This window comes from Gallinula chloropus, assembly GCF_964237585.1.
Source record: "Gallinula chloropus genome assembly, chromosome: 6".
NCBI classification, from domain to species: domain Eukaryota; kingdom Metazoa; phylum Chordata; class Aves; order Gruiformes; family Rallidae; genus Gallinula; species Gallinula chloropus.
In genome coordinates, this window is record NC_140091.1 from 32,043,656 (window position 1) to 32,059,579 (window position 15,924).

The 15,924-nt window shown below is 38.4% G+C and overlaps 1 protein-coding gene across 2 annotated transcripts in view; it reads right to left on the reverse strand.

Annotated features, from left to right (window-relative positions):
- LOC311193221 (putative oxidoreductase ZK1290.5) overlaps nt 1-15,924 on the reverse strand; it is a 46,359-nt gene that overhangs the window by 10,625 nt on the left and 19,810 nt on the right. For both annotated transcript variants that reach the window (XM_084265965.1, XM_084265966.1), the window contains exons 3-4: nt 13,994-14,095; nt 3,266-3,357 (exon numbers count right to left, since the gene is read on the reverse strand). In XM_084265965.1, the coding sequence (XP_084122091.1) occupies nt 3,266-3,357; nt 13,994-14,095 (194 nt within the window). The remainder of the gene's footprint in view (nt 1-3,265; nt 3,358-13,993; nt 14,096-15,924) is intronic.

Here is a 15,924-nt window from a genome sequence, read left to right on the forward strand (position 1 = left end):
TGACTTACTCAGCATTTAGTACTAATACAACTGCAAGCAGAATTGACCTGCTGGGCAAGTCAGATTTCTCAGCAGCACAGTTCCAGGTTACACCAGAAATATTTCAAGCAAAAAAACCCCATGCCTAGATGTCACCTGCCCGTTTCACAAGCAGAATACACAGCAACAACTACTTTCCACCTGGCAAGATTAAACTCTGTGCCTTTCACTGAGTCATGAAACTCCAAGATTTTGTGAACTGAGTTGTGGCACACACAGTTTTGTGTTGGTAGCAGCAAATATATTGCTAAAATAATCAAATGCATAAAGTATGCACTTCTGAATTTATTTTTCTTGCAGAAACTTTCTGGAAGGTTCTAACAGCCTCTGAATGCAAGGGGATAGCATCCTGAGCAAGAAGAGGCACAGGGTGAGTGGCCAGCATGTGCTTCCCCTCAAAATAATAATTCCCATTTCCTGGCCTGCCCCACCCTTGCTATTTTAGTCACCAAACCTTTTCTCAGGCAAGGGCTGTCCCTTGTATGGTGGCAGAGGAAGATCTTGATCTTTTCTGGCACTCCACCCTGAGTAATTTGTGCGTAAAAACTGTCATTTGTTTAATAAAAACATTACAGAATTTGTCCCAGCTGCTACGTGGTCAGTCGCAGGGGAGCTCCAAGTCCAGGGTTTTTTTTATGACAGACATAGCACAATGGGGAAAAGTTGAGCCTAATAACAATCCCAACACACAGACCCAGACAATCAGACCTCAGATGTGGTATACAAAAGCCTTGCCCTTTCCACCCTGCTATGGGCTCTTTTCGCCTAGTGACGTTTCCCTGCACCTGGGCTCCCGTCAGTTCCTCCATGGGAATGCACACTCTCACAATTCCCCCTATAAAAATGAAATGAAATAAAAGCCTGGCAATGTTCTCTAGAGAGGAAGAGTTCAGGTGTGTTTATACACCAAGGTGCTGTTTCCTGAGGTATCAGAACACTACAATGCATTTCTATCTTGTACGCAGTGACCGAGTTCAGTATTAATGACACTGCAAAATCTCTGATGTCATTACACAGTCATTTCCACTTCTATAAAAGTAGAAGAAAAATACTGATACACATCCATACATGGAATTTGGAGAGGAACAGTTTATGTTCAGTTTCAGTGTATTGCTTTATTAAATTAAACATATATATTAAATTCTTCTAAAATATAAGCCTGTCACTCATTAAGGAAAAAGAGTAAGAGCCTTCAAAGAGACCTCAAAGACTTCCTTGAGCATCAATCCTAACATACTACTGCCAAGTCAATTACAAACTGTGGAATACAAACATCTAACTTCCAGGCTGTAGGTTTCATTCTACATGATGCAAAAGTAAAGTACAATTTTTTTTACACAGCGTTTCACAGTATTTTTAACAGCTATCTAATTCTAAAAGGTGCTTACTTACTACTAAATACCTTTATCTTCTTGAAAAGTCATGATACTGTTTTTTTTTTCCCCAGGAACCAAGAAGAAAATCAGCATGTACAACTTGATTTGTAAAATAGAAATACCTGGTTTACAAAAGACTATACAAGTCTAATGAAAATCCTTCTTTCTCCTGCTTTCCTACTTCCTCCTCCTCACAGAAAAAATAACTTTCAATTTTACCATCATAGCAACTGTTGGAATTATAAGAACACCCTAAATTCTTTATGCAACTTTAACACAGCTAACAGGGAAGTGATTTTCCTTCACTTTTTCTTAAATATTTAGGCTTTGTGTACAATTATTGTTCACAAATGTCTTGTATTTAAAAATAAGTTCATTGAATGATCAGGCTATTTTATGCATCAATATAGCAAAGATCTTTTGTATTATAAATACTGGACAGTGAAGTAAGAATTCAGTACAGCACTTGCACTCTCAATTTAAATTTAGGAATTCCTTAGTTGTTTGATAGTGCTTAAGCAGTCTCACCAGACTCAGCAACTCTCCAACACTAAAAGCAAGAAGCAGAATAAATACTCCTTTGAGGATAACCTGAACTGTGGTTTATAAGATTCCTGTAACTCTAAAAAGTGTAAGTTAATGCTATGCCAAAACTGTTCAAAGAGGAGCAGTTTGCAGCAGCATGGGTATTTCATAGTTGGGTTTTTTGTTTGTAATTTGGAAGAACACTGTGCATCATCTCAAAGAAACAACTTAATACTGCAGGGATACCCTCCCACATATCGTTCTCAGACAGTAACAATCTCTGCCAAGTTCCAGTAAGTCTTTGAAGATCTGTATTTCTCTAATGGAGACACAGTTGAACCTTGGGGAACACACTGATTCTTAAACAGTCAACCTGCCCATCGAAGACCTATTTCAGTGGCTTATTTTGAATAACTGAATTTGAATATTTTATATGGTTTTACATTAATTTAACATTACTCATAATTGTCCTTTAGTAACCTTTAATCCAGCGGGCAGTGGAAATCAGAAGCTGTTTATGACATTAGACCATCTGGAGCTGCCAGAAATCCTCACCACCTGCACAGAGGGGAAAAGTGCACATGCCTGCACTTTACCCAGTCCAGCTCCCAGTTCCACGTTAGCTCACACACACTTTCACTGGCAGGAGGTGGGGGGAATGAGAGCATGAGCTTCCAGCTGTGGGAAGAAAACTGCAACGAGGGAGCAGTTGCCAGTGTCCTGGAAGCCTGCCGGTCTGCAGGTGGCTGCTTCTTATCTGCCTAGGGCAGCAAAAACATTTTGCCAGGGCTCTTGCAGCACATTCCTAAATGAGAAGTTCACTGAGTTTAATGGGATCTTGAAATATGGACATGAAATAAGGGGAGGGAGCAAGGAAAACAGCAACCTTGCATGGATATCTAATCACCTGAGGCTTTCAGAGGAATTATATGTTGTATTTGGACACAACCTCTCTAAAACAGTGTTCCCTCAGGAGTAGCTACACCTTCTTCAGTGCTCCTTGAATTTTATTTCTAAACTGTTGTATCATGAAAAACTGGCACACAGGCCATTTGTTTGTGCCTTAAAACCAGCCACAAACAAGTAGCCTGGGAGAAACTGGGGAGAAGAAAAGACGACCGACCTTCCCCCACTAACTCCCTTGCTTCAAGTCATCATCCTGAATGGTTTTCAGTATGTCCACAGAAACAAAAGAGAAGAAGCTGTATGACTAAGGCTAGTTTGGGTGTAGTTTCTAAGGCACAGGGGTGGGGAGGAGATTATTAACCAAAAAAGCCAAAGCAAAAGCCCAAACCCACACAATTTAAATACATTTACCCACTCACCTGATTAACATGGGGAGTAATCGCACAGTCCTCCTTTAGTTGCTCAAGGTGACTGATAAGAAAGTTGCTTACACCAATTGATCTGCACAAACCTAATGAGAAACAATAAAAACATTTTGGGACAATCCTAACTATTTGAAAAAAATACATGACAAATATCACTTCAATGATTGTACACACCATTTCTGTAAAAATACAAAAATATAGCAAAATAAGGCAATAAAATACAGAAAAAAGGCACCAAAATCTAGTTTGACAGTATTATCTGAAAGCATGGTTCTGTCACAGTCACACTAGGAAATCATTTTATAATCTAAACACACTGGAAACTCCCCAGTGTATAAAAACTCCAGGCTAAATTCTGGGAAAAGCTAACGTAGTATAAGCAAAGAACAATTGGACTCCACCAGAATGAAAAGAAGGAAATGGTGTTCTGAGCAGCTTGCCAAAACTAAGGAAAACTGGAACATTTGCTGAAGACTAATAAGGTGTGAGCAATACACAAGGACAAGCAGCCCCAGTGCACTAGGTAGCACTGCTTATATTCCTACCCGATCAGAATGAGGTGTTACGTAAAACTCCCCGTAAAAGCTTCAATTAAGCAGGCAGCATCTAACAACAATCAGGGTGGTTAAAAATGTTCCTAAGATTGTACAGCTCCTGTTGACATGTGAATCAAGTGAAATGGCACAGAGGTGATAGGATGGCTTCTTTAAAAAACAAGCCTGAAGTGTGTGTGTGCATGGGGGTGTATAAATCAAGTGCTGACAGTTCTGAAATCAGGTGTCTTCCTTCAAGCTTTAGATATGATAAAACACAGCTCCCAACACTGGTCTGCCACCACACCTCAACCCTGAGTCATCTAAGATAGTTTGATCCTTATTCTGTGCTTAGCACAGTTAATAGGGAAACCAGCTGTGGTCAGGCTGGCAGTGGTCTCCCTTGGGCTGTGGGTTCTGTGGACTATGAATCAGACTCATTTCTTCAGCATGTGAAGTTCGCCTTGATTGACTTGATCTGCCTTTTGGTCTGTAAGCCTGCAGCTGGGAAGCCTGTCTCAAGGGGTGTCAACACAGAAGTCCAATCCCTGTTGCCAATCCAAGGTCAGGCTTGATGAAGCTCTGAGCAACCTGATGTAGTTGAAGGTGTCCCTGCTTACTGCAGATGACCTTCAGAGGTCCATTCCAACCTAACACATTCTATGATTCTATAAATCCAGCATTTGTGCTGCCCAACTCTATATAACACATACACATGCTTATCTATGTATCATGCACACCACTATCTATTGGCTTAGTTCCTTTCTTTTTTGCTAGAGTTATACTGCACTGTTGTTTTTTTCAGGAAAAAAGCAAAGAAGAAGTAATCATTGGGCAATTTCAGACAGTTGATGACAAAGGAATGGTTTCTGGACCAAACTTGCTCTCATTCCAGAGTTAGAATCACCACTTTCCTGAGGTCAGCAGGGAACTATGTGGAGCTTCCTTGATTTGAAGAGAGATGCATAACAAGCATTATTAATGCAATGAGACATGAATACATTAAAAGGAAGAATTTCACTTGAAGCAAAAGCTAGCTAAAACGGAGACAAGTGTGCTAACCGAGTACCTGTTCCAAAAAATGCATGGTTTGTGTATGAAAACAATAACCTGCAAGGAGACTGTAAATCTGCATAAAAAATAGGAGCTATAAGATTTCAGAGTATCCTAAATTTACAGGTTAGATTTCCCTGGCCAAAATTTTTTTCTAGTCTTCTATGAAGTTCTGTAAGTGAAGTTGCCATTTGTTGCTCATCACAGTAAGGAGATCGGTAAAGCCCAGGAAAAAAAATAAATCCATTTTGCATGAGAAAGGGTACTAACCATGTAAATATTGGCAATTTGACTGCCACATTGTTTTTAAATCCTCTAGCAGCACAAGCAGTGAGCTGCACAGCAGCAAAACCCACACACATGCTATCACTTCTTAACGTGGCTTCTTTTGTAGTAGACAAAAAGGAGAAAAAAAACCCCAAACAACATGAACAACAAAAATGCTAGGCAGCTCTCCCTTACAGAAATTACCATTGTTCAAGCAGTATAATGAAGTTATAACCTGCACTATAGCAATTAGCATAATTTGTATGTAATCTGCCAGAAGGAGCAAAACCTGAGCTTTTGACTTCTACTGACAAACCACCCCTAGAGTGTCAACACTAATAAATCATTGTGTCAAAGAAATCAGAAAAACGCTTCCACTTTTAACACAGTGGTGAACCAAAACACTATACTCTGTTGTTGAAAGCTAAGGAGTTACAAAAATCATGCTGTCAAATTTTTATTTCAGGCTGAAATAGAACTCCATCACACATGAAAGATAAAGGACATAAACTTGTCCACTCCCACAGCAAGCCTCCACTTTTTCCCCCTACAGTGTATTTTGAAGATGTTTTGTTTCTCACACACTTCACATTGGAGACTTTGAAGTCTGTTCCACAGCCCCATTCCATTCAATGGTAAGATTTTTGTTACGTTTTCTAGCAAGAAATTTCAGGTCAGTACTGTTTTGCCTTACATACCATTTAAGTTGCTCCTAATAAAATCAGTATTATGGCAATCCTGTGTTGAGAGTGATGTCTCACAGACAAAGCTAAATTAAAAACTGCCCAGAAAGTAAACATTTCCCAAGACAACACAGAAACAATTAGAATTTCTACGTGTTTGTGGAACCAGCATTTTCTTAAAACTTTTAAGGAAATACAGTCAAAACATCCCATGAAATCCACATATTTACCTTTCATAAAGTAAAACCTCTTCATTTCAACTTATTGCTTTGGTTTTAGAGTCTAATACATGTAAGTCGAAGCGTTTTGACTTCTGTATTAAATTACAATATAAAGTACAATAAATATGAAAACAATTGCACACCCTTATTGTATTAAAAATCTTATTTCAACGCATGGTGGAAACACAAATTCAAACCACTGGAATTTCCTGAAGAATAAAAGTCTCTAAATTTCAATGAGCAATCAATGGATTCTACCCTAGACCACTGGTTCCATCTGCTTGATAGAAGATTACCACAATTGCTCTGCATGGTCCAAATCTGGGAAAGACTACCTTAAAGCAGGGGATTATACAGAATTATTTCCACATTTACATCTGATGGACTATTTCCTAAGAATTCAGAGTTAGAAAGTGATGGAAATGAAAAATGAAGGTCTGGTTAGCTCCTGGGCCTTATCCAGCAAACCAACGCTTCTGGCTACGTGTATCAAACCAGGTCCATGAAACGATCACATCAGCAGTAGAAAAGCAAAACCAAACCAAACTGAAACGACAGAGAAATTTGTATAAAAGGGTCCTGACTCACTGCCTTTAAACAACTGGCAGGGGCACACTTCCTTGTATTTCCCCTATCACAGAACTTGCGTCATGGGTCTCAAAAACACCAGTATAGTCTTGAGAAGACTGGTGTGGGGGGAGAGGGGGAGGGAGGCATGCTTAAAAGTCCCATTTCAGGCCATTCAACGCAAATCCTGTCTTCGGTATTGTGATAGCAGGTGGTTTGAAAGTCGGGTTTTTTTAACTTAACCAGTTTAACTAGTCCTGAAGTTCAGTCCTTTTGAGATAAAAGTTTGCAGTGTGCTAGCTGCAATCCTTCTACAAAGTACACTTTTAAAAGGTGTCTCTATGCCTTGCTTACAAAGTCACAGAGCCTTGAGGCAGAGAGAAAGCACCCTCCTTATCTACGTGAGGAAATGAGTGGTTTGGCCCCTAACAAAGACAATTTTGAGAAAGTGCCAGGTGTAATAAACAAAGAGTTTGCAATTCTCCATTATCCCCCAAAGCTTACTGCAGCTTTGTCCTAGCCCTTGCGACTCTGACTTCAGAGGCTCGAAGGAAAACTTGGCAGCAGCGCTTCTGTTATGCGCGTTAAGAACTGACCGCAGTGCTCCCGCTTTGAAAAAGCCATCAAGAAACTCTTCAAGACACATTAGAAAACACACTGGGAAAATAATGGGTGATTATAATGGGGAAAAAAATAACATCTTTTCTCTTTTACACAAAAAAAATCTTGGCATCCGCATTAGTAATTTCACCAGGCTGTATTACCCCCAGCTGCTGTGAAGCAATACATCATGCTAATAGACTGGCTCGCAATGTAGCTGCATATGAAGCTTAAAGCACTTTTTATAGCAACCTAGAGGACGCTGGGTGTTTTCTTCCTTCACTCGGTATAATACCAAATTATATCAAGTCTGATGGGCCCTGTTAGTCTTGCAACAGAAAAGCATAAATATACTGTCTTGGCACCACAACATTGTTTTAGTACAATAGTCAGCCTTATCTTTCTCCAGCACTACTGTGGACTTTTATCAAACTTCTGAATACTCTCTGGAACATTAAATGTGCAACGTTCAGATCAAAAAGGTTTTCTGAACGACAAAACTGGGTTTGTGGAGCCCGTTTTCCTCCCTTTCCCTGCTGCTCTACATGAGGCAGGGAGAATTCCCACGTCCAGCAAACACTGCCCATGCTGTTACATCTTCATTCAGGCCACAGAAGAAAACCACACGTGGATTTACGTTTCACAAGAGGTGAACAGCAGTAACTGCATCTTTAATAAGGAAGGTTACACAGGTTGGAGATGTCCACATTCTTTATGATACACACACTAACAACTTCTCAGTGGGTAAATGGTATTACTCATAGAAACCATATAAGATCTGATTTCAGCACTGCTTGCTAAACCCAAGCTGTAGGCTGAGTGTGCCCCACATGCAGATGGCAAAGCCTTGTTAAGTAAAGCAGATGACTCTTACAGCCAATAAGGAACTAAGTTCTAACTCATAAAAACAAGACTTGCTCCCATTTCACAGACTGAAAACCATGAACACCAAAGGCTAAGTGTTCTATGTAAGACTGGAAAAATCAAACCCACAAAAAACATGCTGCTTCTTTTTATCCTATTCAGTATTGGTGCTGGTCTGCCTTACAGTAACTTTCCTGCTATTGCAATTCTGTGATCATTGGTCCTGCTACAGATCACCTGTGAACAATGATAAACTGTGAGGATAACAGGACAGGAGGCACAAAAAGTCAAATTGTCAACTTCTGCGACTGAAAACTCATTACCATTTGGTTTATACAACTCCTAAATGGCTCACTGCATAGCACAGTGCAGCAATGCTAGGCTAGTGTGTTCTATCTCTCTGACCCTGCCTGCTCATACTCCCTACTTTAGCACAACACTTAGTTACATTGACATATTTTATTTGAGTTGACATGACAAACCAGGTAAGATTAAAAGAAAAAAAAAAAACACCACCTAAAAGGCTGGGTTGGTTTGTTTTCAAAGTTGAATCAATTCCCTTTGTACTCTTCCAAATTTTCCCTTCTCAGGCTAGCTTTAAGCATGTAGAATCACAGTGTGAACAAAATACCAGTTTAAAAAAAGGCTGAAAATACATTTTTATTTCTAGCACGTTCAGCAGCTGCTCACAAACAGCTGGGCAATTAAAACTGCAGAAGCAACATGGTACAGAATCAATCCCACTGTAGCTTAAGTGAATATTGCCACTGCATGCTTTTTTTTTTGTGAAAATGCAATCAAAATTATTAGCAACTCAGCTAAGTGCTTAAAGGCTATTAGAATATGTACACTTCATACCAACACTTAGGAAGTACTATGGAGAGCACATAGCTAGATCCTAAATGGTTTGTCTCCCCTGTAACTATGATGGCACAGGTTCCTGAACCCGGATACTTTTTTAACTCCAGTGTCAGATGGGATAACAATTCCCAACTGCTATGAATAACAGCAACCAGACTGCTATCAATAAAGCAAGACGGATTTATAATAGCTAAGAACCTAAGGGCTTAAATTGAACATTCACAAAACAGACAAATGATGCCTTTTCCCCAGATCATGTACATTATTTCCTCAGACAAAAAGTTCTTTTGGAGAGGGACTTTTCTTTGAAGTGTATTTCAGCATCACCTTCTGAAGACGTCCCTACTTGTGTTCACACTGGGACCTCAAGACCTTTCTGTACACAAGTCTGTACATTTCCTTTAAGTAAGCTAAGCAGAAAGATTTATAGACATGGTTGACAATAAGGATTTGCTAGCTAGTAAAAAAACAAACTATAAATTGAAATATATCATGAAACAAAGCCGTTTAAGGGCTTACTGTTTTACTTAGAATTACCCACTAAGTCCTTAAAATTAAAGAAAAAAAGAAAACCCCAAAAAATAACAAATGAGGATAGACATTCACGCAAGTTTCGACTGGTTCCCGCTTTTATATCTGCACCGAAATGAATTGTTTAACAGCAATTTCTACTTCTTAAACAAGATACTGTACATTAAGAAGACTTCCTTATAGTCTTCACCGTATATCTTTTGCATGTGGCTTTATTTTCTCTCTTATCTGATCAACAGGGTGTGGTGCAACCAACATTCTTGTTAACTGCAACCAGCATCTCCCATGAAACACATCTCAGCTACGTTTCTGCTAACAACAAACCATGAGAGCAATCTGACTTCTACAGACCATGCTAAAAAATATGTTGGTAAAAATTAGTTTCTTGCTTTTTAATTATTAAAACTTTCATGCAAATTACTTACATTCACGTTACTACTACCAACAAACACTCCAGACAAACATTTTGTGGAGCTGTAACAAGTGTTTGTGAATTATCACTTGTTTATCGTTTAACAACACAAGCATAGATTTAAAGTACTTTTTCAGTAGAATAAAAGCAGAATATGTCATCTAGGAAAGGATGTACTAGAAATTTGTACCACCTACACAAAAGCTGTACTCAGTTTATTGAACCCTCACTCATACTTTTAACAACTGATAGAAGACAGAGGAAGAAAAGATGATGATTGAACCGGTCCATGCCCAAAGATGAAAAGGATAACAATATTGTTATGGTTGATTAGATTTCTTCTCTCACTTGGAATTAGGCAAAGCATAACTTTTTTTTTCCAAGAACATAGTGACATGGCTTCAATTACTGGGCTAAACAATTTCTACTTCCTTACTGAATCCTCTTCAAGTCATACATGAAGGCTATTAAAGTAACATATTGAGTAACTCTATTTGTTTTGAAGAGCATTTATCACATTTAACAAAATGTTAACACTTTCTGATGCAAGCACGAGTACTTCATGTCAGCATAAGCTACACTGCTTACACTAAAAAGACAAGCAAGAAATGTTAGGCTTCATAAAATGGCACCAAGCCCCAGTGGGATCTGAACCCAGAACAACCACCATGTTACTACTCCTGCCAACTTCAGGCAAAGGCTGGCTGGAGGCCCTCATTCTTCCCTGCACTTTGAGATGGAGGGACAAGTAATCATGTGCATGTGTGTATGAAAAGCTTGCTGAGATGATAGGCTAGCCACAATGCCAAAATCAAGATCATTAAAGGCACTGCATATGGGAAGGGTCATTTTGCTAGGCACAGACCAATTACCAACCAGTGAGCACATATAATGACTATTCAGAACGTCAAAGCAACTTGCCACACTGCTTTCATCTGCCAGCAGACAAATGCCTACACAGGAATGCTGCAGCTGTCAAGGGAATATTTGACTCGGTGTATCTTGGAATGGGTTCTGTAGGCAGTCTGGCCTCTGTCCTGAGGTACTGGAGAGGATAATTCCACAAAATCACAACATATGACACCACAAAAATTCAAACTATAGCCTTGATGCTACAAGAATCCTACTTGTTTTCATCTGTTACAACAGAAAGAACCAGTTATTATACACAAGCATCTCACTGACCAAAATTAAGAATTTTCTTCTCCTTTTTCCCTCAGCACTGTTTATCCCACAACTCTTTAATGGAAAACATATATGCAGGCTGTTGAACAAAGACATGCATCTAGAGTTCTCTGCCTCTCAGCCCTGCAGTACAGATAGACACTTCTTTATTCTGCCTGTGACCTTAAGAGAGATTCATATACAACAATCAAGTCATCTGGCTCCTCTGAAACAGCTCCAATCAAATTGGAGCAGATTAACAAATCACAGATTAAAAGAAGCAATAGTATTTTTTTAAAGCTACATTCTCTCACATAAGAACATTTAAGAAACTAATTCTTGAAGCTGTAAGGTTCCCCTCATCTAGTAATCAGTTTAACAGTAAAATTTTAAGTGCTATGAATAAAGAGCTATTAGCTGGGTTTATCAGAAGTCACCTTGTGTTTTTAGTGCAGGTAGTGCCTTTATCCTATACTGTCAGATACACACTACAATTCTAGAAACAGTAAAGAAAATAGTTACCATTCCCTGTTTGTTCATTCCTAATTCTCATAAAGAAGCTGCAGTGATACAGTGGAAATTGCTGCAGTTCCTCAGGAGCTTTTCCATTAGAATAATCTTCCAATCAATAAAAGATGATCATGTTTAGCCAAAGACTCTGTAGCTCAAGGGCAAGACACAAGACCATATTCCAGACACAACGCAGAGGAACTGATATATCTGAAATGGATAAAAACTTCAGGGTGTGTGATTTTAGCATAGGTAATAAAAGTACTATGTCACACTGTTACAGTAAAGGACAACAGCGGCTTCACAATCCCAATGAGTGTTTTTGGGTATGCTCTCATATCTGCCATGGTCTCCCTCAGGAAAAATCTGAAGAAAAATGCCCAGGACTCTGGGAAATTGCTTTTAACCTGAAGCGTCATCTTGAGACAGCTGCTCCATTGCATTAGGCAGATGAATAGGGGATTTAAGAAGGGTGAGAATGCTAAAATATGAAGCCTTCTTTTAAGTGTGCTCCTGAGACCCCAATCTTGGGGCAGAAACCAGGTTCTGTTTAGTTTCCAATGATATGTAGCATACCGGATCCAAGGAGCGCAGCTCAGAGCTCCAGTATGGTAAGTCACCAACTGGAGCGAGTAATCAGTTCCCCAACACATACTATTCAGCTTCTTATTTTAAATTGTGTGAGTTTCCAGTTCAAATCTTACCAGAACAAGAGAATCTTTTGAAGAATATTAACCTCAAATTCCTTTTGATGCAATACAAAATAGTGGTAAGCCACAGTGGGGATTTTTCAGTGATAGCAAAGGATCTCTCTCGTCACCTGAATCTATAGTTTTCTATTTATGAGAATATCCTGATGTTACAGATCAACTCAAAACCTTCATTTGGAGTATATCAATCATGGGTTGATCATGTCTGGATGCCAGGTGTCCACCAAAGCAACTCTGTCACTCCTCATCTCAGCTGGACAGGGGAGAGAAAATACTATGAAAGGCTTGTGGGTCGAGATAAGGGCAGGGAGAGATCACTCACCAAAATAGATTCAATTGGGAAAAAAATAATTTATTACAAGTTAAATCAGAGTTAAGTAATGAGAAATAAACCAAAATCTTAAAAGACACATTTGCCCCACTCCTCCCTTCTTCCCAGGTTCAACTTGACTCCTGAATTCTCTATGTCCTCCCTACCAGTGGCACAGGGTGATGGAGAATGGAGGCTGTAGTCAATTCATCACACAGTCCCATAGCAGAAACCATTTTCTCCATGGAGAAGAGCATTTATTTTCACTGCATGTTCAGAAACTCTTCAGCATGGACACAGCTAGTTGCTAAACCCTCCGGCAAGTTGAGTAATTTCAGTATTTCCTTTGCAAGTTGACTGCAGAAGCTTCTCATTCAGATAAATGGTCAACCCTTAAATGTGAAGCTTTTAGTTTATACTATGTTTTTCACAGTAAACATTTAAAAAAAAAATCAACAGGATTGCAAACAGGAACCAATGACTATCTGAACCAATGTCAAGTTCAGTGAAGCCAAAGAACTTTAGTATAGAACTTACAGTTTTCCCCCCAATAAATGGATATGATTTTTTCCTCATCAAGGATTCTGACCAAATCCTATATTCACTTCATACCAAGGCTAACATATCGCTCACATAACACATATCAAGTCGCATAAAGGTATGTAGCAAGTGTTTTAATCTTCAGTGGAAAGTCTAGTGGTTAACCATGCAAACAAATTATTTAACATTTTCCTCTGGAATCATTGCATTTCCATCTCCAGAGTGGTTAACTTTCTCTATCGTTTCCGTAATCATGGTTATGGTCAGGACATCTAGAGTCTGTATTCCTTAGAACAAAAATATGGAGGTTAATCTTCTAAGGCACTTGATTCAACCAGACTAATAAATTTTCCTTCCCTTGTAGATGAGCTAACTGAGGTAATTTAGACAGCCAGTGCTGGAAAACTTAACGCTCAGCTAAAGGAAAGAAAGTCTCCAGAATGTTTAAATTCAGAAAAAGACTGAGGGTAGCTACGTGCAAATTGACAAAAATACTGAAAAAAGGCAACTGCAAGAAAAATAAACATGTGAGATGCTTGTAAAGAGGTATGAATGTCAAATGAAGTTTTCAGTGCACAGGAACCAAATTGCCAGTTGTAAGAACTCGAGAGAATTGTTCCCTCCTTTGACTTTTCTTCCCCAAAACTTAGGATCAAATAATCTGGAGTTGCATATCTGTTCCTCATCATTCCATTTCTTTTGTTGACCTTTTCTAACACACAGATAACTTACCAAAATGCTAATGCTGCAATTTCCAAACATTCAGAACTCAGACACCCAAGTCCCAGTGAATAAGGAGCATCACATTCAAGTAAGTTTTTGAACATCTCTCACTATGAATTCCCCAAATGAACCATAACTTCTTCTGCCAAGACAGGTTTTCATTATTCTATCACCTTTCTCATAGAGCTCCTCCATCGCTCTCCAGGTTTCAGCTCGGACCTCTCGATTGCTTTTACCTGGAACATGAGCATCAGGCCAGTGTATTAAATAAAGATCTAAAAAAGAAACAGAATGAGTCTATTTATTAAAGTGTCAAAATAATAGTAATAATAATAATAAAAAAAAATTAAGCCATGTGAAAGCATTTCCCCCACACCATGGCCCCTAGCATATTTATCATCAAAATAGTTACCATCACTACTCCATGCTCATTACTGGATACATGTATTTAGTTTTAATAAACAAAATCAACATTTCATTAACAGCTAAAGGTAGCAAAAGTTGCACATGTGCCACAGGTTTCGGCCACTGTAATCAGAATTCCATGGTCACCTATGAACTGACAAACTTCTCCCATGTAACAAGCCCCATTTAAATCAAAGGGATTTTCATCACCGGAATGAAGACAGGACTACTGCTGAAGTACTACAGATCTTCATGTTTTGGGGGGCTATAACTTTGTGGCAGCATGTGTGACATTTTTAAAAGCATTTTTAAAAATTATTATTCTAAGGGAACAAAATTATGTTTTACTAAATTTTATGAAATGTTAGACCAATGTCAAACATGATTAATATTTACTGCTGATGAAATCAGTCAGAGGTGTTGGTCTCTGCTGCATACATCAGTCTTACACAAAACAGGAAAAGGAAAAAATGCATGACTGAGATGCACATCACTGCCTTTCTGCTTTTCAGTATTTGTTTTTCTGGCAGTTCAAATATAGAGTTAAGAAATAAAAAAGCAGACTTGTTCTTTGAATGCACACCATGCATTTACAACATCTCTTTCTGAAAACACAGATCCTCTGCCACAATTTTTTAACTCACATTTAAGGACTGCACTAATCAGCATTATACCACTGTGTTGGTATATTAGCTTTCCACCTCTATAAAGGTATATCCAACCTCAACTTAAGAGGAAAAGGTAACAGGAAATTCACTATAATATGCTAGCTCTCCTTCGGGTACATCATTGCAACACTCTAAAAGATAATATTTTGCTTACACCAAGAATCTAATTAGATCAGTACAAAATTTTGTAAAATAAGATACATTACAGACATATTGTGGAAAAAATATGTTGGGTACTTCACAAAAACAATGACCTAAATATGCACTTTGCGGTATCATTTTAAACACAATTGCTCAGACAAGCAAACAGCAGCCCTGTGTAATGATTTGTATCATCTGGAGTTATGTCATATTTACAGGAGCTCATTCTTTGCCCTTACATACATAAAATCCACCCCCAATTTAGAAAAAGAGTAAAAACACCACATGGCAGTCTTTTTTGTCACTGATCTGTGAATAATTACTACTTCTCTAATTGCTCAGAAGAAAAAAGTTGTATTTATAATGAATAAATACCCATTTCTGTGACATTTAAGGGAAAACTAATATTGGGATATTAAAGCATTTGTTAAGGTTATGTTCAGAACACAGAACTACTCTAATTCTGTTGCCAATAAAGTATCTTAACATTTCCACCAACCTAATATTAGATGCAAACCCAAGAATCAGCATCAGAAATTGCTCATATCAAGTGTTCATTTTAATCCAAAATGATACATGCCATTGGCAATACTAACTGCATAGAGACTACCATGTTTTAATGTTAACTTTTTTTCTTGGATAAAGCAAATGTCATGTATATATAGAGGTTTAACTTCACATAAAATGGAAGAACTGCATACCTTTAATTGCTGCTTGTTATGTTCTCCAATTGAGACCAACAACAACTGGTTCACTATGCAGAAACATGTCATAACAGCATAACAACCTCCCCCAAATATTAATTTTTGCATAATTTTACCAAAAGCTACTTTTCTAAAAGCCTGAATATTCAGTGAGACATCACAGTTTGTGAATGCTTGCAGAGCTAC